General features: G+C 40.4%; 2 protein-coding genes, 2 long non-coding RNA genes and 1 pseudogene across 5 annotated transcripts in view; 4 read left to right on the top strand and 1 right to left on the bottom strand.

The window, feature by feature from the left end:
* LOC110049646 (uncharacterized) overlaps positions 1-13,565 on the top strand; it is a 35,633-nt gene extending 22,068 nt beyond the window's left edge. Inside the window, exons 8-10 of the mRNA XM_089289890.1 lie at positions 8,890-9,113; positions 9,732-9,853; positions 13,259-13,565. Of these exons, the coding sequence (XP_089146016.1) occupies positions 8,890-9,113; positions 9,732-9,853; positions 13,259-13,346 (434 nt within the window). The 3' untranslated portion in view covers positions 13,347-13,565. The remainder of the gene's footprint in view (positions 1-8,889; positions 9,114-9,731; positions 9,854-13,258) is intronic.
* Positions 13-4,541, top strand: LOC149112150 (uncharacterized). Its single transcript, XR_016207293.1, has 2 exons — positions 13-2,822; positions 4,253-4,541. It is a non-coding gene; the product is annotated as an uncharacterized LOC149112150 (long non-coding RNA).
* Positions 3,882-7,374, bottom strand: LOC149112149 (kelch-like protein 2). Its single transcript, XM_089289891.1, has 2 exons — positions 4,953-7,374; positions 3,882-4,336 (listed from the first exon to the last, which is right to left on the bottom strand). Exon 1 carries the CDS (start codon positions 6,770-6,772, stop codon positions 4,994-4,996), a length of 1,779 nt encoding a protein of 592 aa, XP_089146017.1. The 5' UTR covers positions 6,773-7,374; the 3' UTR covers positions 3,882-4,336; positions 4,953-4,993.
* LOC149112148 (uncharacterized) lies at positions 9,860-12,629 on the top strand. Its single transcript, XR_016207292.1, has 2 exons — positions 9,860-9,987; positions 12,237-12,629. It is a non-coding gene; the product is annotated as an uncharacterized LOC149112148 (long non-coding RNA).
* A 145-nt stretch (positions 13,566-13,710) lies between the features above and the next one.
* LOC110049583 (uncharacterized) overlaps positions 13,711-26,828 on the top strand; it is a 64,450-nt pseudogene continuing 51,332 nt past the window's right edge. The window contains exons 1-6 of the transcript XR_016207290.1: positions 13,711-16,899; positions 16,980-17,078; positions 18,870-18,985; positions 19,309-19,446; positions 20,064-20,339; positions 21,449-22,224. The product of XR_016207290.1 is annotated as an uncharacterized LOC110049583 (transcript). The remainder of the gene's footprint in view (positions 16,900-16,979; positions 17,079-18,869; positions 18,986-19,308; positions 19,447-20,063; positions 20,340-21,448; positions 22,225-26,828) is intronic.

Genomic DNA, 26,828 nt, shown 5'->3' with positions numbered 1-26,828 from the left:
GGTGAGTTTGAAATTAACTTGAAAAAAATTAAAGTGTGAATTATTGACGGTAAAAGTTATTTATTAGACTCGATTTATAGAACCTGTTTCTTGTGCAAGTCTTTCTCAAATTTGACAGAATCCTCGCGGCACCGTAAGATTTTACTTTCTCCGTTACGTTTTACTTTTTTATGATCTAGCTTTGCTTTCCCATTCGTTTCAATTTGACGTGCGACTCATTTTGTTATGACAATGTTTATTTCTCGATGTGTGTTAAAAGATGTTAAGTTTCGGGATCCCACGTTCCACGTTGCGGGACCAGTCCCGCGAACAAGTTAATAAACCGTGGCGCACGCTTCAGTCTGGTTTGGTTGGGTTTTGACTGTACCATAAAATTTCTGACGTTTCAGTGCAGCCTGATATTTTTTGGGCCACTTTTGTAGTAGTGTCGCTCTAAATCAAACAGAATTCATGACGCCAAAATTGACCGTAGTACATTGTCAGTTTTAATAAAATTTGTTAACGTTTCCGGATGCTTTCACATGTCAGTAGCCCCTCAGGCTAAATTGTGCGTAGAATACTTTTAGCATGTACATAAATTTGTACAGCAAACAGCATATTCGTTTTCGTTGTAAATAATCCGAAATTGCCCTAGGTGCTATTTCGTGCTTAGAGTTAATTCTTAGCAGGAATATGTTTTTCGTAGCAGTAAAATTTTCAGCTTCTAAAACTTTCCCGACAGCGCTGTGTAATTTATCAAAATTCTATCACTATTCTATTCATTCTATCCACCAATCACCACCTCATCCTCGAGCAGAGGTCGTGACCGATGAAGCCCAAAGCTCTCCATATATTCCTACGGCAGCCTTTGTGGAAGGCGTTCTATGTCACGCATTGGTGGAATGGTTTGAAACGTGGAAGGACGTAACCTGCGATTTAGTGTTGTTTCTCACTGCCAAAAAAAAAAAAATGGCTGAGCGCGAAATAGGAACGATAAAGAGACAGGAAGAGAGCACTATCGTGTGAATACAAGAATGACGCGAACGAATCAGAGCTGTGTTAGCTTTCAATTGTGAAACTACATTTTATGTGCAGTGATGTAAAACAGTGAAATAACAATGACTCGTGGTGTTCGAATAAGAAAGAAACGCCAGGATCGCGTGACGGCCGCCATTATGCAAATGAAGTCAGCCAGGGGAATCCCCGAAATATGACATAACGGTGTTGCATTCCATTGGCTAAAGCGTTTCGATATCTCGCTGAAGAATCGGGCGCTTTACGTGCGCAGTTTGGTTAGTAGTCTTTTTACTCGCATCTCACTCGACGACGTGCAATTTGCATATCTATAATAACTACATTAGAAGCCTATAAATGGTGTAAAACGTGGGATTGAAAACATTTTCTGTGAGAAGAATTCCAACAATGCTGCAGAAACAAGAAGTAACTTCACTAACATGCGAACAAATATAGTTAACAATTATTCACCGAAGTGGAGGTGAATAGTGGTGGATATTTACCTCGCCGTTTCGCGCCTCGGCAAGTATCCACCACTTTCACCGACACTGAGGTGAATAATTGTTTTAGTATATACCACACAAGCTGAATAAGTAGCGGACCAAAGAGTAACTTTATTTGTTTAAGAGTAACTTTATTTGAAACGGGAAGCCATTTTGTTTCTCTTCGGCTGCTCGGAGGTGAATAGTGCTTGGCTAAGCACCTCCGAGCTAGCCAATCAGTGTGCGCGAAAAGTGCTATTCACTTGTTTGGTATATACTAATTACCGCTATTGCGTCAACTTCAAAGCAAGTCAGTTATCGGCCGTTCGATTCCAGTACGATGTCGTTTGTCGCGGACAAATGTGAACTTTTCTTCTCCATTCGTCTTTTGAACCTGAATTAGGTTTCTGTAGTCTCGATCCACGGCCCGCCAAGCCTTTGCTCAGAACTTTCACGTTACATGATCCGGTCTGTCTTGTTGGGTGGTGGTTGCGAATGTGTGATCAGTTCTTTTCCAAAACATCGGTTCGTTTGTTCAATAACTCTGTTCAGGTCTATCCAATCTGTTTGCGAGTCAATCTTTATAAAAGTCTTCCACGTCTTAGTCAACTAGAAATAAGGAAAAGCAACGTAATTTCCTGACTACGGGTCATCGACTCGTGCCACTCTTGACTTTAATCTGTGCACTATTAGTGTTCAGTAGAGCGAGCAATGTCCTCTACTCGGAACTAAATTTTCAGTTGTATTGTTTCTTGATACAGCATTAGAGAGTGTATAGAGATGGCAGTAGAATATTCACTTCAACTTGTGATGAGTTTCAAAGATGTCTTTTGGACAAATGCTTTTCTTAGAGGTTGTCAAAGAGACAGGAATTCCTACAGTGAGTTTGATGGACTCACGTTTGTGCAGACTGTCAAGCATGTCATGTTTGTCATATCAACAATCAAAATAACAAACTCGAGTGGCATGTTTTGAATTTTTTACTGCGAGGTATGCGTTTCCCGCAATGGGACTCTTGTCTGATTGGCTGATACTTTTGGCTGATTTTGTTTCTGTCAATCTACCTTTTTAAGACATCCGTCTAGAAATACAACGACACTTTCCAATTCTCTTAAGCAGTGTGTAGTGCGATTTGTGCTTGATCTGGACAAACGAGCAGAATGTTTCGTTTTGACGAATTTTGGAGCAGTGCATTGTTTGGTGCAGTGATCGGTGGAATAGTTGCAGTGGTTTTGTTGAAGTTGTGGGAGAAGAAAGGAGCAGCGCTGGAAAAGACTGGAGTGGGGGACAAATCTAACAAGTTGCCTACAGAACACGATGAGCGGTATAGATAACTGCACCAAGTGGGTGAGTTTGAAATTCATTTGAAAAGAATCGAAGTGAGAATTATTGACTAAAAGTTTTGAATTGGCTCGATTTGTCGAACCTGTCTCTCCGGCGTCTCCGGCGTAGATCTCTGCGCTGCTCTACTGCTCTGCAGCGCCGCCGCTGCTCTTCGCCGCATGTCTTTCTCAAATTTGACTTGAATCCTCGCGGCACCGTAAGATTTTACTTTCTCTGTTATTTTTTATACCCTTTTAAACAAGAACTAGCTTTGCTTTCCCGGTCGTTCCAATTTATCGCGCCGCACATTCTGTTAACACTAGAAACTTTACGAAACATTGCTACTAAAAATGTTGTTTCGGGTTCCCTCGCTCCACGTTGCGGGACCAGTCCCGCGAATAAGGAAATCAACCGTGGAACACACTTCTGGTTTGGTTGGACCCTGACTGTACAATAGAATTTCGGACGTTTCATTGCATCCTGATAATTTTTGGACCACTTTGTTGCAGTTTTTGTCAAAATCAAACAATTAATGACGCCGAAATTGACTGTAGAACATTGTTCTTTTCGAGCTTGTGTAGCTGGCGGAATCCGTGTGCGAGTGATTTTTGGGGGTCGAACCACCATTGTATTCTCACGTCACCGCGAGGGAATTCGAATTCAACTCGACCCATCACCAATCCCCTCGGCTTTGCCAACTCGCGTCACACTCGGCTTCGCCGTCAAAACAAAAGCACCCGCGCGCGAAATCCCACCACCTTCGAAGGTTATCAGTTTACACCAAAGAAACAAATTCTGTTTCTAGCGCCTGCAAGGGTCAAGTGTCGTGGTGTTGTTTTGTTTTACGTGTTCGTATTTTACTAGCCTGCGAACGCAGACATATTTTCGGCTGTCGTCTTCGTTCGCAGGCCAGTACTTTACTCGCGCATGTATTAACATAAACGTGATTTCTGTTGGCGGAAAAAATTTATTGCTAACCGTTTTGTATGGTAGCTGGCGCGACAGTCTGCTTTTGTTTATAGTACGGACACGTTCCACGTATCAACTACGCCGCAAAGCGCATGACTAAAACGCAAATAAATCGTTTTAATGTGACCAGATGAAGTTTAATGAACATGTATTAAAACCAGAGCATCAGAACGATAGTCTCCTTGTACTAACGGTTTACAGCTGAAACTCTAACCGCTAATCACTGACAATTTATTTCTTGTCCTTGTATTTAATAAACATTATTTGTATTTTAGTAGTACTTGCCATTTATAAGTACATCATCTAAGTTCAGTACATAAAACACAAACAATTTTAACCTTGAGTGGATTCGCTATCTTTAAATAAATGTATTTATCTACCAGTTTGTATTCAATGCGAGATTTAAGACAGTTTTAATTTTCACCCAACCTATCTTGATCCGGTAATATAACAATTAAATGCTTTTCTTTGTTTTCTCTCTACAGACACAGTTGACTGTTCCAGGCTGATAAAGGAATTCAAAATAGAACTTTGAACTTTTGACAGCCGCTATTGCAAACAGTTGATAACTAGAAAATAAGGAAATGAAATGTCATAATACTCTTTGTAGGATTAAGGTTTGTACAATATACATTTAAACATGTTATGCATAGTCTTGTATTACAATGTTACAGGTAGTAGTGAAAGTGGTTTAAGTCAGCATTTCTTCTGGCCAAACTCTCCCCACCAGGGAGAACTAAAATGTCTGAATAAAATACAACTCAATTTGTAACACTTCTGACTTATTCTATTTGATGCCCCGAGGGACGGGGGGAATGGCGGGGGAGGGGGGGGGGGAAACAGGGGGCAGCAACACTACCACCCGTACTTGTTTTCAGACCTGGTACCCCTTAATGGCATGATCTCTACTGCCAAGTGGCATGCTGTAGTTTCATAATCAAGACTTGTTTAGATACTATATCCATAATTTCTGTTGCTAGATATCATGATAAAATAAATAAGCTCACATTTATTAAAATAAGCTAAGTAATTGATATTGACAATCGCATCTTCTTGATCCAAAGCAAAGAAAATCAAAATCTGAATTAGCATTTTTTCATAAAAGTTACACATTAGATATTTAATTTACCTAAGAGACAAACATAAGAAATAATAACTTATTCAACCTTACTATAATGTACTTACCGGTAGATATTTATAATGATGGCTTTGCAAAAGTGTCTCTGCTAAGGAATTGTAACTTGGTTTAAAGAGTGTAGTAAGTCTTTAAAAATGCTGATTGGGCACCCTCTGAAGTATGTCTCCTCATATGGCATTGAATGTGCCGCAACCCACTGATTCCTCTGCACATCATAACACTCCACCATTCGAGAATTATGACGGTCGACACTCTCACTTCCAATTCCGCCAAACACATAAATCTGATCTCGCAGGAGCACTGCACTGGCATGAAATCTTGGAACATTCATGGAAGCAATAGAATGCCATTCATTCAGAGTTATGTCATAAACCTCGCAACTCACACTGGCATGTCTGGAAAATGCATCAACAGTACCACCCAAGACATAGATCTTCTTTTCAAGGGATACTCCACAAGCACAACCACGCTTTTCACTCATGGGGGCCATTTGTGTCCAGGTGTTTAACTTAGGGTCATAGCGCTCAACAGCAGATAGGAAATCATCATCACCAAGACCACCGATGGAATATAAATAGTGTGCGTCTGTCACAAGGCAAACTGAGGACCTGCGACTGCTGAGTGGCGCAACCAAACTCCAAGAATTTGTTGAAGGGTTGTACCTCTGTACAGTGTCACAGCGTCTTCGTCCCTGCTCAGTGGTAAATTCAATACCACCTGCAATGTAGAGAGACCCTTGTAAGGTGGCTGTACCCACTAACTTGACTTTTTTGGGCAGTGGTGCTACATAGTTCCAGGTATTGGTACGTGGGTCATATCGCTCCACACTAGAATGGAAGGAGTCTTCTCCTTTACCGCCAACGGCGTAAACAAAGCCTTGGCAGGCTGCAAAACCATGTCGACACCGCCTGGTAAGCATAGGGGCTAACTGGTACCAGGTTTTTGCAGCTGGTACATAACAGAGAGTGAGGTTGCGGACAAGTCCATCTGGAGACAGCCCACCACATGTGATGATAGCATCTTCATGTGTCTGTAGACAGGTTCTTGGTCTTTGTGGAGAGATTTCCTGTCCTGCGTACAAGGCTCGCCAGCGCATCTCGTCCATTAATATTTGTCTACATTCACCATCTCCCTGCACCAGCTCGTGGCTCATCAGTTTTGTGTATAAATAATGCTGTGATATCGTGCTCAGTCGAACGTGACCAAACAAGTCTGCGAAATATCGTTCCCTCTCCTCTTGATTTTGCCCGATCCATTCCACGATTATTTCAAAGATGTCTTCCTCGGCTCGGATCACGATGTCGTCGCTAGAAATTAAATCCTTAATGTGATCGCAGGAAAGTTGCGAAAATTCCTTCGATTTGCCGACTGTCGCGAAGTTCTGCTTGATTAATTCACCAGCGTAGTTTTGCAATTCCTTGCATTCGTATTTCTCGGCAAACAGATAATTGAAGATGCAGTTTGAGGCAGACATCTGTCGTTCGATAAATTTGCAAGCAATGTTCTTGAGTCGGGGTAGAAGCAAGTAGTTCGCGGATGCAATGAGATCTTCGGCGTTCGCTTCGCTTACTTTAATCTCGCCCGTGTAAAGGTAAGATAGAAGTTGATCCATGACCATAACTGGAATTCCTTCGAGGCTTACGATCGAAGCCGACTTCTCTTTCATGTCGCTGGTGAATAAACTGTAAAAGAAGTTGCTGCTGGCGGCCAAAACACATCGATGTGCGACGAAGGTTTGCCCTTCCACATTTAGTGTAACGTCTGACAATAAATTTTCTCTGCGGATTTTGTCAAGTGTTTGCATCATATCCCAGCAATAGGGGCTGTTTGCTGGATAAACGGGCTCTACCAATGTACTTTCGGCCATCTTTCTTGACAAAGATTATTCTACGCGTCGCTGGTTCGTCGTCGGTCGAGTACTTCCCTCGTGGGAGGTCACTAAGCTTCATGTCAGAACAATGCACATTCTTTAGTTTTAATTGGTTGCTATCCATAGTATTGCAGACTTAATTTTGAATTTTTTCGTAATATTTACTGGTTTAGTCAATTTGGGTTAATTGCTTTTATGTGAAGTGATGTTTTTAGAACGCTTTAGAGATAAAAACGTTCAGCTGCTATCCAGTCTGCAAATGTTGTTTTTATTGGATGATGCTACTGTTAGATACACGCTGGTTGTTCAGTCGGAAATTTGTTTGTTTTGCCCTCATCCTTGTCTGTTACGGTGCGAAATTGAAAAGTTCTTTCTGGAACACGATGGAATATTTGCATAGAAAATGAAATTGTTTATAACCTAGTGCCCTATGAAGCAAATCTCACAGCAGTAGGCATCAAACGAAACGGCAGCCGCCCACAATAACGCGAGCTGGGCTGCCAAAAAGGTATGCATCGCTCCCACTTCGAGTTTATCAAGCACACGTGGATAATGGTTGAAGTTGTCGTGCCGGTTTTTTCATCACAGCCTCATCCTTACGCCATGCATTCTTTTCTCCATTTTCGTTTATCTCCATTTTTTTAGCCACACTGCAGCGTTGGAGGCTGCAATTTTTGACCATTTTTAAAACTCTTGCATTATACCATGGTTTTGGTTAGCTAAAAAGTTCCGGATAAAAGGCTCGAGCTGTCGAAAATTCATCAAGGTTTATTTCCTGCGTCTGTCTTTCCTACTTTACAGTAATAAGACTTGACTTTATACACGCGATCGCGCGAGGAACTCCTTGTAACACAATCTGTTTTTGTCACGCAACGCTTATGTTGAGTGACTCAGACAGAGCCTGAGAGGGCTGGAACTGCTAGTTCACTTTTCCGTGGTATTCAAGGGAAAAAGAGAGACGATTTTTTTTTTCAGTGTTTTTGAAAGAGCATTTGTAGAATGGGAAGACAGGACTTAAAGCCTTGATGTCAACATACAAATTCTTCAAACTGATCCTCTTACATATACAGGCAAAAACTAACGATAGATAGACGTTTCGGCGGCATCTTGGCGCCATTGTCAAGGGAAACTAATTAAATATGCGATTTCAAGAGTAACTAAGAGTTCAGAGTTTCTAATTTGCATAAGTTAGACAAAGACTTTAGCGCGAACTGAGTCTGATTGTACATTTAAACACGGTCGTAATTGTTTAATGAGTAACATCTCATTAATGAGACAATCAAACTTGTTGTGGCATTTTTTCAACACGCTAAAACAATTGTGAAGGTCATCCGGAATCCTGCCTGCGTGTCTATTATCATAGTGATTGCGTACTGACGAGGTCAATGCGTTGTGTATAACTTCAAGTGTGACCAGTGCGATGCTGGTTATGTCGGTTACACCCGTGGCCATCTGTTCGTACGCGTTGATGGACATAGAAGCAAGACCTCGTCAGTACGCAATCACTATGATAATAGACACGCAGGCAGGATTCCGGATGACCTTCGCAATTGTTTTAGCGTGTTGAAAAAATGCCACAACAAGTTTGATTGTCTCATTAATGAGATGTTACTCATTAAACAATTACGACCGTGTTTAAATGTACAATCAGACTCAGTTCACGCTAAAGTCTTTGTCTAACTTATGCAAATTAGAAACTCTGAACTCTTAGTTACTCTTGAAATCGCATATTTAATTAGTTTCCCTTGACAATGGCGCCAAGATGTCGCCGAAACGTCTATCTATCGTTAGTTTTTGCCTGTATATGTTGATCCTCTTACATTTCCTTTAATACTTGTTGGGAGAACTGACCATGATCAAGAAAATCCGCCTTGATGATGAGATTCTTTATTCTCTAGCGCTTAATGCTTGAGTTTGTATCAATATTGATGAGAGAAGTTACATTCTGATCACTTTTAACTATTTGGACCCAAGTCTAGGGGCTTGGGTTGAGGGCTTGGGACAACTAATATTTCTCATGCTGATTTCCCTTGAATTGTAAATATTTAGCGTCCAGAAACTATTGCTGTAAATATTAAGCCAGTAGTTCTCTTCCCTTTTTTCTTCTCCATCAGTGGAGGAACAACGCACAACGTGCTGTCCTTGCGGGAACTGCAATGTGTTCGATCGGGATCTCCCGCGGGAAATCAACTCTAGTGCTCAGAAAGAGCAGAGTAAAGGTTGTGTTCTTCTCTCTCGCTGGTTGCCTGATGAAATTGACGACTACTCAAGTGGTGAATTATTCCAGGAATTTCACAAGCAATATGGTACTACAGATTTCACTTACTCCTCTGTCAAGGTAGGGCTGGATTTAGAAAAATAGCGCATTTCCCAGTATTACTTGCCCTCTTAGCGCTTGGTCCCTCCAATAAGCCCTCCCCCCTCCCTATCTTGCGCGACATCGCCTTAATTTACTATCTTTTGTGTTGTGTGTGTGTTTGATTTATCAAATCAAATCATCAAAGTTACCAATGCTGTGTTTACTGTCTTTGAATAAACCAGCCCTCTCCTGCTTTCTTTCGTGCAGGCTATTCCTCAGTTGCAGGAACTCGTCATATCTCAAATGTACTTTGTACTTCTTCCACTGAACTATATTTGAAATAATTCCCTTCCCCCCGAATAATCGTCCTATTCTAATGCTTTAAAAGTTATTCGTGGGTGTTATTCGAGGAAATGCAAACCCTTGTTTTATACGCACCGATAACTATTTTTGGTCACGCTTAAAATTAGTGATTGTTAAAATTCTCCATTTGTTGAGTAACTTTATGTAGCTCCTTTTTGTAGAGAAGAGATTTTAACCAACAACAAAAAAATTGGTTCGCAAAGAGAGGTCTGTCTCTTCAGACTGATTTGAAAGTGATACCAAGAACACAACTTGTGCTGACTACTCGTTTTGTTTGTTTTCTTATTTGTGTAGGAGCTTCACGAGCTTGTTAGACTCCATCATGAGGTTCAGCTGCTCAGTCTTCAGTTGCACGTGAAACAGCTCGGCGGTGAAAAGCTGCTACCTCTGTTAGAGAAGATGGATCCATTGGACAGGTCAGATTTTTAAAAAACAACATCCTGAACTTGGGGTGTATCGGTCAAAACAAACATTTGTTTGTGTGTATCATAACATCACTAAGATTTTTCCTGTCACACACTAAATGATCAGGTACGGCCAAACGTAAAAGGTAAAAATAGAACTGTAACCAGGATGAGACATATTGGAATAAAAACGTTCTCTGGTTAAAAATATATTAAAAACATAAGCTTTCGGCTATCAGTCTATAGCCTTTAACGAATGAAAAATGTGGCGCGCAAGCGAAAATATATACGAATGGGGTGCGAAAAATTGAGAATAAAAACAAGCGTGAAAAAAGCCAGAAGATAAAAATGTAAATGAGGCCTGATTACAATAAAATAGAATATTGCCTAGGCAACGGTTTTGAGTTGTTATCCGCGTCGACGGTTTTTGCTGTGTGCCAAGATTCTAGTGTTTTTCGAACGCGGTAATTGCCTTTGTCAATGACACAAGCATTGTCGAAATCAATGGAGTGATTGTTTTGCCAGGCATGGTTGGCAACATTAGAGCCATTTGAATAGTTCTTCAAGTTTCGTTGATGTTCCTTTTTTCGGGTTTGGAAGCATCTTCCGGTTTCTCCTATGTAATTCCAAGGGCAGTCTTTACATGGAATTTTGTAAACAACATAACATTGAAAATCTGAGGGTTGTCTGAACTTTGGTGACGGGAATTCTTGTTGAAGGGTTTTAAGTGGTTTGTTGACAACTCGGATATCATTTTTGCGGAGTAATCTTGTGAGGGGCTCGGTTAGGCCGCTGATGTAAGGAAGACATGCGAAACCCTGGTACGTATTAGATGGATCAGCCCATTTGAAGAACATAGAAACCAGTTCTTCTGGTGGAGGAACTGTAGATGGGGGTGGCTTCTTATTGAGGATGTTAGAAATAACAGCCGGTGGGTAACCATTAGCTTCTAACGCGGCCCTAACATGATTGGTTTCACGTGTTTTTCCTTCAAAGCTGCTAGGGAGGTTGGATGCCCGGAACAGGAGGGTCGAGGCCGTGCTGATTTTGTGTTCTTTTGCATGATGGGAAGAGAAATCCAAATAACGGTCAGTATGGGTTGGCTTCCGAAATATATCAATAAAGGCAACTCCATTTCTTCTGGAAACCAAGGTGTCTAAGAAGGCAATTTGGCCGTTGTTTTTCAAGTTCGATTGTGAAAGAAATTTTGGGGTCACAGGCGTTAAGAGTATCGTGGAAGGAAGAAACGGCGTCCTTCTTGATAATCACAAAGCTGTCGTCAACATATCGTTTCCAAACCGTTGGTGGGACTAGTGAGGTACTGATAGCTAAATCCTCGATCACTTCCATACAGAGGTTAGCAACAATGGGGTAACTGGACTTCCCATTGTACAGCCGTGGATCTGTTTGTATATGCAGTTATTATAGACAAAATAATTGTTTGAAAGAGTGAAATCCAGTAGAGAAATGATGTCATGATGATTGGATTTCTCTTCCCATCATGCAAAAGAACACAAAATCAGCACGGCCTCGACCCTCCTGTTCCGGGCATCCAACCTCCCTAGCAGCTTTGAAGGAAAAACACGTGAAACCAATCATGTTAGGGCCGCGTTAGAAGCTAATGGTTACCCACCGGCTGTTATTTCTAACATCCTCAATAAGAAGCCACCCCCATCTACAGTTCCTCCACCAGAAGAACTGGTTTCTATGTTCTTCAAATGGGCTGATCCATCTAATACGTACCAGGGTTTTGCATGTCTCCCTTACATCAGCGGCCTAACCGAGCCCCTCACAAGATTACTCCGCAAAAATGATATCCGAGTTGTCAACAAACCACTTAAAACCCTTCAACAAGAATTCCCGTCTTCAAAGTTCAGACAACCCTCAGATTTTCAATGTAATGTTGTTTACAAAATTCCATGTAAAGACTGCCCTTGGAATTACATAGGAGAAACCGGAAGATGCTTCCAAACCCGAAAAAAGGAACATCAACGAAACTTGAAGAACGATTCAAATGGCTCTAATGTTGCCAACCATGCGTGGCAAAACAATCACTCCATTGATTTCGACAATGTTTGTGTCATTGACAAAGGCAATTACCGCGTTCGAAAAACACTAGAATCTTGGCACACAGCAAAAACCGTCGACGCGGATAACAACTCAAAACCGTTGCCTAGGCAATATTCTATTTTATTGTAATCAGGCCTCATTTACATTTTTATCTTCTGGCTTTTTTCACGCTTGTTTTTATTCTCAATTTTTCGCACCCCATTCGTATATATTTTCGCTTGCGCGCCACATTTTTCATTCGTTAAAGGCTATAGACTGATAGCCGAAAGCTTATGTTTTTAATATATTTTTAACCAGAGAACGTTTTTATTCCAATATGTAAAAGGTAAAGTCTGTGTTCAGGCCTAGTTCATCATCAGGCTGACACTTATCTTTGGTTCAGAGAGCATGAAGCGACCGGCGAGGAGTATTTCTACTCACCCCTGCATGGAAGGCTACAATCTTGGACAGAATAAAATGGAACAATTATCCCCCATCCCCCCCCCCCCCCCCCAAAGCAATGATGAAGGCGCGAAGGAGCAAAAGCGCGCCATTTTGGCATCATTGAAATGGGGGGAGGGGTGGTCCAGATGTTCCATTTATTTTGTCCAAGATTGTAGTCCATCGCAGTTTTGAATTTGCCGGTACCCATTAATGCACCTGGGTGGAGACTGAGAGGCACTGTGAGAGTAAAATGTCTTGCCCGAGAAAACCCGAAAATTGGTGAAAATAAAAGAAATACCAACTAACAAAATGATGATGAAAAAATTCAAAATTTCGCCAATTGAAATGTCCATTTGGATTTCTTGATATTCTGTTACCAAATCAAATTTTGATAACTGTAATTCACTTCCGTCCTTGTAATCTGTACTTATCCAAAAAATACTTGCCCTATTTTGCTGTATAGAATCTTTTTTCTCATTAATTTATTGTAATATAATGTGAGAATTAGCAACTGATAGAGAACTTTTGATAAACCGCCTTGAGCCGGGACTGCCCCTTAAATGTTTATCTCTTCATGATGGTGAGCATTAACTATATGTTTTTTTTCTAGGGAATTACCCCTCCCAGAGTTTTTTCTGAAGATGTATTGTTATTGTTTATGGATTTACCTTCATTTCTATTCTAATTAAGCCTCGTTCTATGATAAACTATCTTTCCCTCAAACGTTATAACAAGTGACTTGTATTCTTACCTGAAAATAGCGAATAATATCTAGGGTGTGTTTGCTTTTCTTTTTGAGCGTGAAAAGAGTAGCAATCACATGCAATGTATGCAGGATAAGGAGTAACAATGGGTCATCTTTATTCATTTTCCTGTATCTACATTGAATGACTAAACGAAAGCAATCTCTTTTTCTTTTTGTAGTACATTTGTACCCTTGTATCGTGTGACGCACGGTCTTCTTTGTGGCGACGGCAAGGTTTTTCCAGCCATGGTCCTTGATAGCTTTTGACGCAAAACGTTCTAAGCAGAACAGAAAGTGTGCTATGTACGAGACTAATCACATGTCCCTGCAAGAGAACAATCAACAGTTCCCTTGTACAGAGACAATGCGGCCAAAGTCCTGGAATTGATTCACAGAAGGACTCAGAAGGACTTAGTTTTAATGTGATAGCTCGTCTATCACTCAGTACCAATACACCGAAATAAAAGGCAACGATTAAGAGTGCTAGAGTTTGTTTGTTTGTTCGTTTTGTACTTTATTTATACTGACTGAAGTATTGCCTTTAACTCTCATCATTGTCTTCCAACGCGGCAATTGATTTTGTCCCTGAAAAGCATAAGTGCACAAGCTAGGGGAGGGGGGGGCGCCCCCCCCCCCCAGCTGCGGAAATTACTTAATTTTTCGGGCAAAACGCTCATGATTCGGGCAACGAAAAAAAATAATGCTATTGGCGTGATTTCCAAAACTCGTAAAAAAAGTTTCTACTTTTTTTATGAATCTCTGTGTGATTAGACGCCCGACCGGGAGTCTGTAGGCCGTAAAGTGACCTGAGGTGTTTTGCGACAAGGCGCTTAAATATTTATCGTGGAAATCCATGATGAGGATATTATTTCCTTTCCCAATTTTCTTTCAACAAAACAAGGACACGAATCAAAGCGAACGAATACCAAGACTTGTTTTGGTGGACGCTCTGAAAAGAACCGTTTGGAATGTTTTACCGAGTGGTGTTTTAATTTCTTTCTTGAATTTTTCTTTGGAGGTGTGTCTCTAGTATATACGTCCATGTTGTTTACCATCATATTGATGTGGCTTCTGAATTCATGGAAGGCTTAAAGGACCTCTAGCAATGCCTCATGTTGTTCTTTGAACGTCTCAAGTATGGTATGTCGAGACGCTCGTCTCGAGTATAGGATAACTTCTGTAACGGTCGTCCAAACGGTGCAACTTGTAACACAGATGTCTCTGTTGCTGATCAGCCGATCTCTGAACGAACGCCGTGAAAGGAAGAACTTTTTCTTTTAATAAGTTTTAGATTTTACTCGATTGAGACTGTTCATAGAGGTCATTGAGTATGCAAGCTTCAATATAACCATCTTTGCGAACGCTTTTGTTTTTCACGAAATTTGAGTGCGTTTGCATCCCAATTTCAACACTCACACATACGGGTATTGCTTTACTTTTTTGGGCAAGAAGGTCTCCGCCCCCCTAAGTCCGAAGGTGCCCGCGCGCTTATGCTGAAAAGTTCTTGTTAATGCAGGTTACATTAAAAATAACGACACAAGAACTCTGAAGTAAAATTTTCAATAGACTGCCAGACGCGTGGGAGGCGCGGTGGCCTCAAGATTAGTGCACTCGACTCCGAAGCGAGCAGTCCGGGTTCGAGTCCTGGACGGGGACAGTGTGTGGTGTTCTTGGGCAAGACACTTTACTCTCACAGTGTTTCTCTCCACCCAGGTGTATAAATAGGTATCTGCGAGTTTAATGCTGGGGATAACCCTGCGATGGACTAGCATTCCAACCAGGGGGGAGTAGAAACACTCCTGGTGGCTTCATGCTACAGAAACCGGGATAAACTCCGGCCTGATGAACCACTTGGCTCGTATGCAGACTTGGTGTTGCTCAGAATCAAAACCTCAAGGTAAGCCAAAAGCGAAATACGCACTGCCAAAGCCAATACTTAATGAAAAGAGATTTCACACTGCGATAAAAATTATACTTACTTTGGAATCCCGAATTTTCCAACCTTCAGGGGAAACGAAAATTAATTTTAAAAATCGGTTAGTTCAAGAAATCAGGGGTAAATTTACTGTGTTCGACTAAGGAGGGGAAACAACTTTTGGTGAAGTTATTGGGAGGTTCGAAAAAACGAAGGTTCGAGAAAACGGGATTACACTAAATATGTACGCAACACTTGTTCACGCGTTGAATAGTATATGACAAGATTACTAGGACGAAGCACAAGATCAAAAACCAACTAAACGCACCACTATTTCGTCCATTTCCAATCCTCCCTTTCTCCCCAGCTTTCAATCACTGGCGGGCGTAAAATGTGTTAATGGTATATTAGCTTATATTCATATCTACTGTCGTACCTTTTTGGTTCGCTTCGGCGACTAGGTTGGTCGAGCTATGGTTCGTTTTTTGGCGAGCCAGTCCCTACTTGAAGAGCTGCTAAGACAGTTTGCTCGCAGGCTAGACGCAGTCAGACAATGATCATATATACTGTATATACACAAAAAATAGAGTCTATTTGGCACGAAGATATGCTCGGACGAGAAGCGAACAGTTTTCTGACAGCGAAGCTAGACGAAAACAGTGAGATTCAAAGGAAAATGTGCCCTAAATGCTTCCAGTGAGCTTCCGAGGACAAATATCGGAGCAAACTTTTTAAGTCAGATTTGGGCTATTTTGTTTATTATCCTTCAAACATTTTTCGAAACACGAGGGATCTTGAAAATTGGGGACTATCGATCACTTGGATATTTGTTTGCTTCACACTAGAAGCTAAGTGAGTTAGTTTAAAAGTAAGGAATAGCATTCAACAATTTTTCGTCTCTGTTAATTTAATACCTGAGCTCCACATGTTTTAACTTTATGCCAATGTTTAGATCTCAAAGGAGAGAAAAGCTCCTTGTTATTCATACTACTTGGTAGATTTTACAATTACTCTTGTAAGTACAAAAATTTTCGACCGTCCTAGCTCAATAGAATACGTCAATCAGGTTACAGATGCAATTTTAAAATAGAAGAACAGGTTTCAGGTATTACGGGAACACAAAACACATTCCAACAGAAGTGGCACAAAATACTCCAGTCATTATAACTCCCTGATCTCTCCTTTGAACTTAAGTTTAAACAGGCAATTCTTAAAATTGAATGATATTTAGGTTCTCCTTTTCATTTGAACAGCTTTAACTTAGCATTTCTCTAGAATGGCTCAACAACGCGTGTAGGGAAATGGCAAATGGGAAATGCATTTCCGTGTGACTCGTGCAATGTTCAACGGAGTTGGTCGGGTACAAAGAAATGATCTGGTTGAAACTTGAAACAGTAGCTTGTTTGCAATTTGGAGGCCGTATTTGGTACCGGATGATATAAAAAGCGATGGTGTAGGCTGTCTCTAAAAATGAAATTCAAATAAGAGAATGTTCCATGGAGTCCTCCAAACTCCAGCCATCCCATGATTTTGAATTTTTCGACCTATCTCAGCTGGCTGCACATCGTTTTCAGTTGGCTTCCATTTTCTATTGGTCAAGTGTGTTCTCAAGTGTGGTGTGCAGTCTTTCTCGGCTTCTTTGAACTGCATTTCACCCCTTCACACTCAAAGTTAGGTTCCAAGTGCACTTAGATTAGACTAACAAGCCCTAGTGGATATTCTTCAGTTTTAGCTAAGATATATTCAGTCACGTGACTCGTTTTAGACCAGTCGCCTGCGAGCGAATATGTTGGGCCTTTGTTGAGTCTGCAATATAGTCAGTGGCTTATCCCATGGAAACAAAATGGCTGTCAAGGCGGCAAATTCAGACACGAAGAATGAGGATGTTTGTCAAGTCTTCAAGATGTAAGTTGAATAATTTTCGTCACAGGTTATGTTTTTCTGATTTAATGAACCTTAACTGTATTTCATTTATTCTTAATAAGCCTTGAGGAGCAAATAACAAAGGCACACAAGCTCTGCTTGCAGAGACGAAAGGAAACTGAATGTTGTGTTCAGCAATGTCGAAATCTGCTTAAACCATGGTACGTTGATTTGTTTTGGGGAATCTTCATGTAAATTATAAATTTACCTTATCAATGTTTATGGAAGCAAACAATAATGGTCTCAGCTTAAGAGGAAATAACTTGACTCGACAAAACAAATGTGCACAGCCATTTGGATTTGCATCCTAAGACGTCAAAAGGTGACAAAGGGTTTATGGGTGACACGTGATGAGGACAAAAATTAGTGTGTGATGCCTGAAGAGCAACTAAGAGACGTCCCTTGATATCTGCATTTTGTTGTCCTGGGAGCATTTGGTGTACAAGCACTGTTACTAATTAAGCACTGTTTTGACCAAAAATATGGCAATTGCTGCTGTGACAGTTGCTGCCTCACTTCCCTTGTAGCAAGGCAACTTATTGTTAAAGTCCTGTTTTCACTAGCAATAGACTCATAGTTGGAGTGGTAATGAGAAGCGTAGAGCGAAATGGTCCAGTGAAAATTAAACAGACGGAATTGGAAGGTGAACACCCATTCTGCTTATGACTCTGCTACTTATGATCTAGCGAAAACTATACTGTCGGAGTCAGAAGCAGAAGTGAAAGAATAAACCAATCACAATTTTCAATTCTGGGCCTTGTTTTTGGTTGGTTCTTCCTCTTCTGCTTGTGATTCCAACAACCTAGTTTTCAGTGGATCATAAGTGACAGAGTCGTAAACAGAGTCGTAAGAAATGGTAACATTCTGATTCTTCAAACTCTGATTCCATTGAGCTTGTGACTCTGCTTACAACTCCAATTTTCAATTTTCTCTAGGTCTTAAGCTCTCTTATGACTCCAACTTCAAGTCTGTTGGAAGTGAAAACTAACTTCAACCCCTTCCCACTACTCTCTGTAAGGAAAACCTGCACAATCTGCTGACCACGCAATTTTGTAGAGACATTCAAAATACATTCAAAACATGTAGGATGTACAACCTTGGTCTCAGGGTCTCTTTATCTTATCTCCTGGTGCTCTGGGTCTCATGTGAATGGCACAATACCGTTTGATACTGTTTCTTGCTGATTACTTCTGTGATAGATAAGCATAACATTACTCTCATTAACAGTGCACGTCAGACAAGGCAATGTTACAACAGAACAAAGAACAGAAACAGTGCCCTTACCCCAAAACAATGAAAGCTGCTACACTTTGATGACAAATAGAATTAGAAACCCACAAGAGCTGCTACAGTTTTGGGTGCTCCTGCTCACTTTTAGGGATGGGAAGAAGACAGACCCTGGTAATGATGTTCAGGGCTGTCATTAAGGGCTGCAACCTGTAACGCCTGTTACAGCTTACTAGGTTTGATTTTCTCTTGATGATATGGGCGAAATTGCGTGTTGTTGAAAGAATACACCCACAAAGCAACAAATTTGCTATGGATGTGGAGAAGAAGGGTACAGGTATCTCAAAACTTAATGACAGCCCTGATGTTGTGGGATGTTTACTGCTGTTATGGTGAATTGTCTTGAGTATAATTTTAAAAAGACATAAATGCGTTTGCATTTTTAATAGGCGTGGAAGGTTAATAGACATCATTGTAGAAATTACTGAGACTGTATGTATGTACAATGTATGCAGCTGGATAGTGTTATTGCTGGATGAGGAAAAAGCAAGGCTCCCTGTAAACTCAGTTTGTTTTGAGAGCCCTCCCTCCTTCCCTCCCTGCCCCCTTGGAGCTTTGAAAGCCTCTCTTTAACACTTTTTCATTTCCCCTTGTCATGTTAAATCAACTTTTTCTAATTCCCAAACAATGTGCTTTCTTTTTTGACTTTTTTGTGCTGCATAAAGGCCACTGATATCTAAAATGGATAAAGAAAATGAACAAAGCGCAAGTGGCACTGGACAGTCACAATCTATGCAGGGTGGAGGACTCATTACAGGAGACACAGAAGTTAAAATCAAAAGTGAGGACTGAATTTAAGGTGTTTTGTTTAGCGATTAGTTTTCACTTTGAGAGATGATACTACTATATTGGCGTCTGAGATGAGTCCTTCTTTGATTCTCTCCACCAAACTAAAGTCAAAGGTTTACAGTATTATCAAGAATTGCTTTTAATTAAGTGTTGGCTCAGTGAAATTCATGGTTTCAACACATTATTGTGAAAGCCCAGAATGTCTGTTTCAGAGGCTAGATCCAAAATTGGTATTGAACTCTTGAATGAGTTTCAGATCTTACTATGCCTATATTGCCTTTTTAAACGGTACTTAACTAGTTGCTTTTGTTGCAGCAAAGGAAACTGAGAAGCAAGATTTAGCAGCACTTGAAAGTTTGTTAGCCAAGGCACAAAAAGCAAGGCACATATAGACAAAGCTATGTATAAATAACAGTACCAATGCCAGAATTGACCTCTATATTGTTGAAACTTGTTTACAAAGCAAATCTTTTGACAGACATTGTTTCCAAAGTAATGACCGACGTCCATCTGCCAGAAATGCGAAACTGTCTGAAGATGAAATTTTATCGAGTTACTGGTGTGCAGTCAGTTGTCATGAATTTTCATGCGCTTGTTTTCTCTTGTCATGTAAGACTAAACGAACATTTTTTTGTGATGTAACTCAATAAAAGAACTTCTCTTGTTCCAATGTCTCAATGTTATGTTATAAAACAAATGGTAAATGCCATAGCATGCACTATTGAGTTATGGATGCACTTGGGAGGTTTGCTAAGCACTCAAGAAGCTAGAGTTGCACGAGGCTATCGCCTCGTGCAACTCTTACGCTTCTTTCGTGCTTAGCAACCTCCCACATGCATCCATAACTCAATAGTGCATGCTATGGCATTTACCGTAGTGATTGCACCTTTGTGGCAATGTTTTTGTTAAAGTAAGCTAGAAGTCTTGCTGTTACTCTCGAATGAGTTGCTAGTCCATCAGAGATCTACATCAGCATTTAGATGGCCTCCTTAACAACTTATAATTCCCCTGTATGCTCTTGCATGGAGAGACACCTTGAGGTTCAAGTTTCTTGCTTATTAACTTTTCAGAGCATCCCCAGAAACAACCAATGCAACGTACAGCAAAGCAAACTCTTCCAAAGGCTTCCAAACCTCAGCCTAGACAGTCTGCACCCATCAGAAAATCTGTGACACAGAAGCCTGCCATAAAGAGCACGTACAGTACATCATATGGGAGACCCTCCTCAGCAAAATCCATCATGCAACCCACAAGCTCACAGGGGTCTGCTAAGATGTATCTAGACAGTATTTTGAACAATGGTAAAAAGAATGGAACTGATTCAAAAGCTGTGTCCAGAAAGCAAGGTAATGTCATGGTTGTTTGGGAAGGGAGCACAAGGTCAGCATGGGGTGGGAGTTTCCAACCATGAAGCGAAGGATTCGCTTTTTCCTGGTAGAATTCTTGTTTATTTTCTGTTAGGTTCTTCTGTATTGTGTATTGTTTCTATAATAAGGAGAATGGTCACTGCTGGTCTGCATTACGGTCAGACTAACAAAAACCCAAATTGTTATACAGCTACAAGTAGCTCCACGAGAAAACCTCCGCTTCCCATGGCGGGACAGTCTTAATGAGCAAGTTCCAAATGGCTTTTTGAATGTTGGCTCTTGATTAAGCAGAGAATATTCCTAGTTTGTATTTTAGCAAAGTGGAATGGAGGTTTAACATAGTGGTGGTTGATGATGGACAAGAATGAGATATATTTATGAATAGTTAAGCCTTATATAATTAAATAATAACAGATTGTCTCTGCAACAATTAACTTGTCATTAACCAATATCAAAGATTCTTTTGCAAGTTTCATATAACATGTTCTTCTACCTGACTTGTTCCCAGTTGCCTCTTGAGAGGTCCATTGAAGGAACAAATGTCGAGAAAGAGTCTGCATGAAATTTCTCAGGGACGCCCCTCATGCGCTTTCCTCATTAATATTCAATAGACCTCTCAAGAGATGACTTAGAAAGAGTCAGCTCTCCCACGAAAAGAAGAAAGTAAACCTGCAACTATTTCTGATATGGGGAGGCTCCACCCAAAAGGGGTTCCTTTATCAGGTTTTTGGTAAATTAAAGGCTAGGGATTTCATAAGTTGAGGTTTATGGCAGGGTAGTGGAATCTGTCATTTACGTTTTTAATAAAAATATATACAAATAGATGCACTTTACAGCTGGATCATTTGATATATTACATGAAAATGACAAGATTTCCTTTTTTTGACAACTTGTTCATAATATAGGCTGGTTATGAAAGCATGTGAAAGGGATACCTTTTTAATTAAAGGTATGCAAAAGGGGTGCTTTTTCTTTCAAAATGGTTTACAAAAGGGTAACGGGTTGAACCTCGGTGCAGAGCTTACCTGTATAACAGTTTGTAGAGTATCCCCCGGGCATTTAATGTGAAGTTTAACTATGTTTTTCAGGACATATTTCTTCAAGGACTGAAGCAGGACCCACTGACAAGGCCACACGGAGGTTGGCAGCAGCTGAGAATTTAAATCTTGAAGAAGAGGACAGCAACACAATAACTCATTCTGAACTGGAATCACATCATGATTTACAAATTGCTTTGTTGTCAGAGAAAGATTCACGAGTCTCTGAGAAGAATGATAATGTGAACGAATCTACCGAGTGTTGTGGAGAATCCCAAGGAAGGAAATTACAAGTCGATAATATGAAGCAGTCAACACTCAATGATGGATTAAGTAAGCCGCAAAGTGTCACAGGGAGACCAGGCCAGTCCTCTGTGTTGGGTAAGCTGGATCACTAGTCTAAATCAGACAAACGAGTTTTCGAAGCGGGGAAAGAAGCCTGGCTTGATCCTTCGCTGAAAATGCAGAGTTTACATTACCTGCTAAATACCGTAAGCTGAAGTCAACAAGCAAAAGGCTGTGTTCTGAACTGAGAAAGATCGTGCAAAAAGACGGCAAACCTTGGCCATGTGAACATTTTGTTGAGCGTCTTGAAGCAGAGTTTGATGGGGGGAATGTTTCTAAACACAGCAAAACCCAGGACAAAGCTAACAGACTACTTGAAGATCATGAAAAACTGGCAATGCTTACCAATGCTGTTGTTACTCGAAGTTATAATCTCCAGGATGATTCCTTGTGGCAGGAAGTTTACAAATGTTACACACACTGGCAAATTGTGCTCAGTAAATTTAACGACCTGCAAAGAAGGACACAACAGCTACTGCAAGGTAAGTGAAATATTGAATTCTCTCTGCTATTTGCCATACTAATATCTTAATATTAGTGGGGAGAACATTGAAGTACATCGAGACAATGTGCCAAGTTGATGAATTTCTTTATTCTCGTCACCTGTTTGTTTGACAATGTATTAACATTGTAATGAGAAAAAAATACTGATCAGTATTTGAAATACTTATGGTGGTGTTTGTCTTCGTGTTGGACGACTTAGACTCGAATGCAATTCGCTTACATGTATCTACTCTGTGAAAACAGCTTTTTCTCACGGTTTTTTCGCAACTAGTGGAAAAAATCGGGTGCTTTGACAATCTATATATATTCTCCTAACTTGTGCTCTAAGGAGTATGCGGAGAACATTAAGGAGAATTGAAATGTTGACAATGGCTTAAAAGGTGAAGTGTAATCCGCATTACGCCCTGAGCAGTGTTGTGGTTGCAGAGTTTTTTTTTTTATTTCATATGAGAACGTGGTTATTTTATATATTACAGGGTGTTTTGCTTCTCCAAAATGAATCAGTTATTTGAATCAAGATTGTTACGTCTGTCACTAGACTTTCTTTAAGTCCTTTTTACTAATTTTTCCCTGGCTCGTTGGTTTTGTTGTCAGTCGCTCGCAACTTCGTCGCTCGAGGGAGATGAATAAGCGAAGGATTATCAAATGCCAACTTGTGACAACTCTAGATATTTTTACCAACAAAGCCATTCACGGAAAACAAGTGGATTCCTTTTCTTGAAAATGTACGCAGCACTTTGTGAAAGCCAAACATTTGTTGTAATTTAATCCAAACATATTTTTCATATTGCTTTGTCAAATGGACGAAGTGTTTCGTTGTCATGGTGAGGGATTCACTTATTAGCAAGGTGTTGGCAAATTATTCTACAATGGGTTTGTTGTACTGTCATGTTCTTGTTTGCGAAACTTATTGTTTTCCTTGTATCATGTTTGCCTGAAAAGTTCCTCACTCTGAAGAGTTCTGTCATGGCTTTTGAAATCATGCCGTGTTTGTGACATACCGACATAGAGATAGATCTTGTGATGTTTACTAAAGATAGCAGTTAATGTCGTTAATTTTAGACATACGCTGTGAACCACCACAGTCTCGTAATAAAATACTGTGGCGAGTGGTGAAGGTCACTGAAGTGACCGAAACTTGTTACCTGTTACGATAATAATTTTTAATCAGCGTCAATACCGGTTTTTTATTATGATAATCATACTTTTCCCATAACTCGAGTAAAAAGTCAGTACTATAAACTCACGCATCAAAGGTATGCTTTTAGTTCGTACTCAATAAGATTTTTTGTCCGGACAATGAAGATGAAGTCATTCTGAACTGGACCTTGCTAATCTGCGCACTAACGTATCAAGGTAAGTTCTCAGTAAAGCAAGTAATGTCCTTCGCCAGTCGGAACTAAAGTTTCATAATTACTTTCTGTTTATTGATTGATACTTACGAAGCATCGCTGACTGGCGACTGCTACGGTTTGTAAACTTTGTTATACATAATTACGTTGAGTGAGAAGAGTCCTAGCCAGTCATGTCCGTGGTATGTTACAGGGCTTCTGTTGTCGCTGAAAGCAGGGCAGAAATGATCGTATATTGGCGAGTGAATTGTTATCCGCACGCAAATCCGAACGGTTTTTGTTTGTGGTCTTCTGACTTCCGGCTGAACTCTTTTAAAAGTCAAATGAGTCAAACTATCAAGGAATTTGGGATTAGTTAACCCTTGAATTAACCGTTTAACACAGAAAGTATGTTGGCTAAGCCTATTGGCTAGTAAAACTGGGGGCGTGAAAACGCCTGGTTTGCTATTGGCTACTTCTGCTCTACCTCAATTATAAGTCATACATATTTTGTGGAGAAGCAGAGGTAGTAATTGAAATCGCGTTTCTCACAGTGTGCGGTGTGATTTGCGCTTGATCTGGACAAACTAAAAGAATGTTTCCCACTGACGAATTTTTGAAAGGTGCAATGTTTGGTGCAGTGATCTGTGGAATAATTACAGTGATGTTGTTTAAGGTGTGGGAGAAGAAAAGAGAAGCGCTGGAAAAGCTTGTGACTGGGAAAAAAGCTAGGAAGTCGCCAATGGAGCATGATGAGCGGGATCGATAACTGCAGCAAGTGGGTGAGTTTGAAATAAATTTGAAAAAAATTGAAATGTGGATTATTGACCGTAAAAGTTTTAAATAGGCTCGATTTGTTGAACTTGACTATCCTGCGTGTGAGCGCTGCGTGTCCCTCGAATTTGACGTGAATCCTCGCGGCACCGTGAGATTTTACTTTCTCCGTTATTTTTTATTCTTTATTAAACAAGAACCAGCTTTACTTTCCCATTCGTTCCAATTTAACGTTCGGCTCATTCTATTAACAATATATGCTTAACAATGTGTTTTTTTAAAAAAATTGTTTCGAGTCCCTCGCTCCACGTTGCGGGACCAGTACGGCGAACAAGTAAATAAACCTTGGCGCACACTTCAGTCTGGTTAGGTTAAGCTCTGACTGTACAATAAAATTTCGGACGTTTCATTTCAGCCTGATAATTTTTGGACCACTTTGTAGTAGTTTTGGTCAAAATCAGACAAAATTTGACCGTAGAACATTATTAGTTTTTTAGCCTGTGTAGCTGGCGGGATTTGTCAGCGAGTGAATTTTGGTGGCCGACCAACCATTTTATTCGCTTTCGCGAAACCGCGACGGAATTCGAAGTCAAGTACGCCACTCGCGTCACGCTCGGCTTCGCCGGCAAAACAAGAGCACTCACTCGCAAGCGAAATCCCGTCTTATGAAGTTTGTCGTTGTTTTCGGGTGCTTTCACAGGTCAGTCACCCCCTAGGCTAAATTTTGCATACATTTCGTTTGCGTAGAATACTTCTAGCAAGTATATATAAATAGGTGCAGCAACCAGTTTGCGTTTGTAAATAAATCCGGAATTGCCCAAGGTGCTATTTCATGCATTTCAACAGTTTTTAAGAATTTATTCAGAGCAGGAATATGGTTTTCGTAGCAGGACCATTTTGAGCCTCGAAAAATTTCGGACGGCACTGTGTTATCAGTTTCAAAATCCTAAGATTCTATCCACCACTACCATCCAGAGCAAAGGTCGACAAAAATAGGAAGGATAAAGAGACAGGAAAAGAGAACTATCGTCCTTGTTTTGTTCATTGAGATATCGCGTGACTAACGATATCCAGTCACACAGGTTAACAGACATAATAAAAGTAACGAAGAAAAACAGATTTGATTAGTGTTCTTTTTCTTCTTTTTAGGAATACAGAACTCAAGCAAGAATTTGCAACCTGCTTTTTCTTCTGAGGACGTCTGTGATTTTCTTTATGATGCGCAATACATTTTGAAGAGTAGTCAGATGTAGAAATGACAGATGCGGAAATGAGAGTTGTAAATGTTAGTTTGCCTTGCAAGATATCATGACTCTTTCTCTGAACAGTTCTTGTAGCGATGAGTAGCATATAATCGATTGATTGTAAATGTCGTTTTCTGTGATAGAAACACAGCTGGTATAAACAAGAATGTTTTGTCATCGTGACGCAAACGAATCAGAGCTGTGGTAATTTTTAATTGTGAAACTACTGTTTTGTGCAGTTATGTAAGACAGTGAAATAAAATTCCAAGACCTTGTAAACAGTAGGACATGCGGAGGGTTCGAGTAAGCAAGACACGCAAGGATCACGTGACGGTCTGTCATTATGCAAATCAAGTCAGTCTGGGGAATCCCCGAAATATGACAGTGGTGTTGCTTTTCATTGGTCTTCCGCCTTGAATATAATGGTTTCGATATCTCGCCGACTAATCGGACGCTTCACAGGCAGTAGTTTGGTTTACAACCTTTCTACACGCGTGGAACTCGATGGCGTTCAATTTGCATCATGATTAGAAGCTTATATATTGCGAAACCTGCGATTGAAAATCTTTTTCCCTCATAAGAATTAAGCCCTATAATGCTGTGTAATAAGAATAGTTCAGAAACGAGAAGTAACTTCACTAACACGTCGCGTCAACTAAAAGCAAGTCAGTTATCAACCGTTCGATTCCAGTTTGATGTCGTTTGTCGCGGAAATGTAAACTTCGCGTCTCCATTCGTCTTTTTAACTCGAATTAAGTTTGAGTAAAGTTTGGTTCCACGGCTCGGCAAGCCGTTACTTAGAATTTTCTGCGGTCTGCCTTGTTGAGTGTTTGTTGTGCTTGTGCGATAGCCTGCGTGGCAGGCGTAAACGGCGAAGGGGTAGCGCGCTTTGCCTCCCCCTCCCCTGTTTACCGTCTGCTAAGCAGGTTAGTGCGATCATGCAGTTCCTCCTCAAAACATCTGTTGCTTCGTTTCTTCTAACACTGAATCTGTTCAGGTCTATCCGATCTATTTAGGTTTCAATCTTTAGCCTCTTTATAAAAGTCTTCCAGCTCTTAGTAAACTACAAATAAGGAAAAGCAAACTTTGTCTTCAAGTCTTCAAGTATTTCACAGTTAATTAACGGTGAACGTTTTGATCGGTAATAAAAGAAAATGAAAATTATTTGTTTTGCAGAGAGAATTTATTCTGTTGATTTAATTAAATGCAAACTTTCTAGAAGTATAATATCCC

Source organism: Orbicella faveolata, unplaced genomic scaffold, assembly GCF_042242905.1.
Source record: "Orbicella faveolata isolate gen_17 unplaced genomic scaffold, um_ofav_v1 contig_2, whole genome shotgun sequence".
Taxonomy (NCBI): Eukaryota; Metazoa; Cnidaria; class Anthozoa; order Scleractinia; family Merulinidae; genus Orbicella; species Orbicella faveolata.
Note: the sequence above shows the minus strand (reverse complement) of the source record. Positions and strands in the feature narration are given on the sequence as shown.

Excerpts from the sequence above, each read along its gene's own strand:
- LOC149112149 (XM_089289891.1), bottom strand. The coding sequence starts at position 6,772 with ATGGCCGAAAGTACATTGGTAGAGCCCGTTTATCCAGCAAACAGCCCC.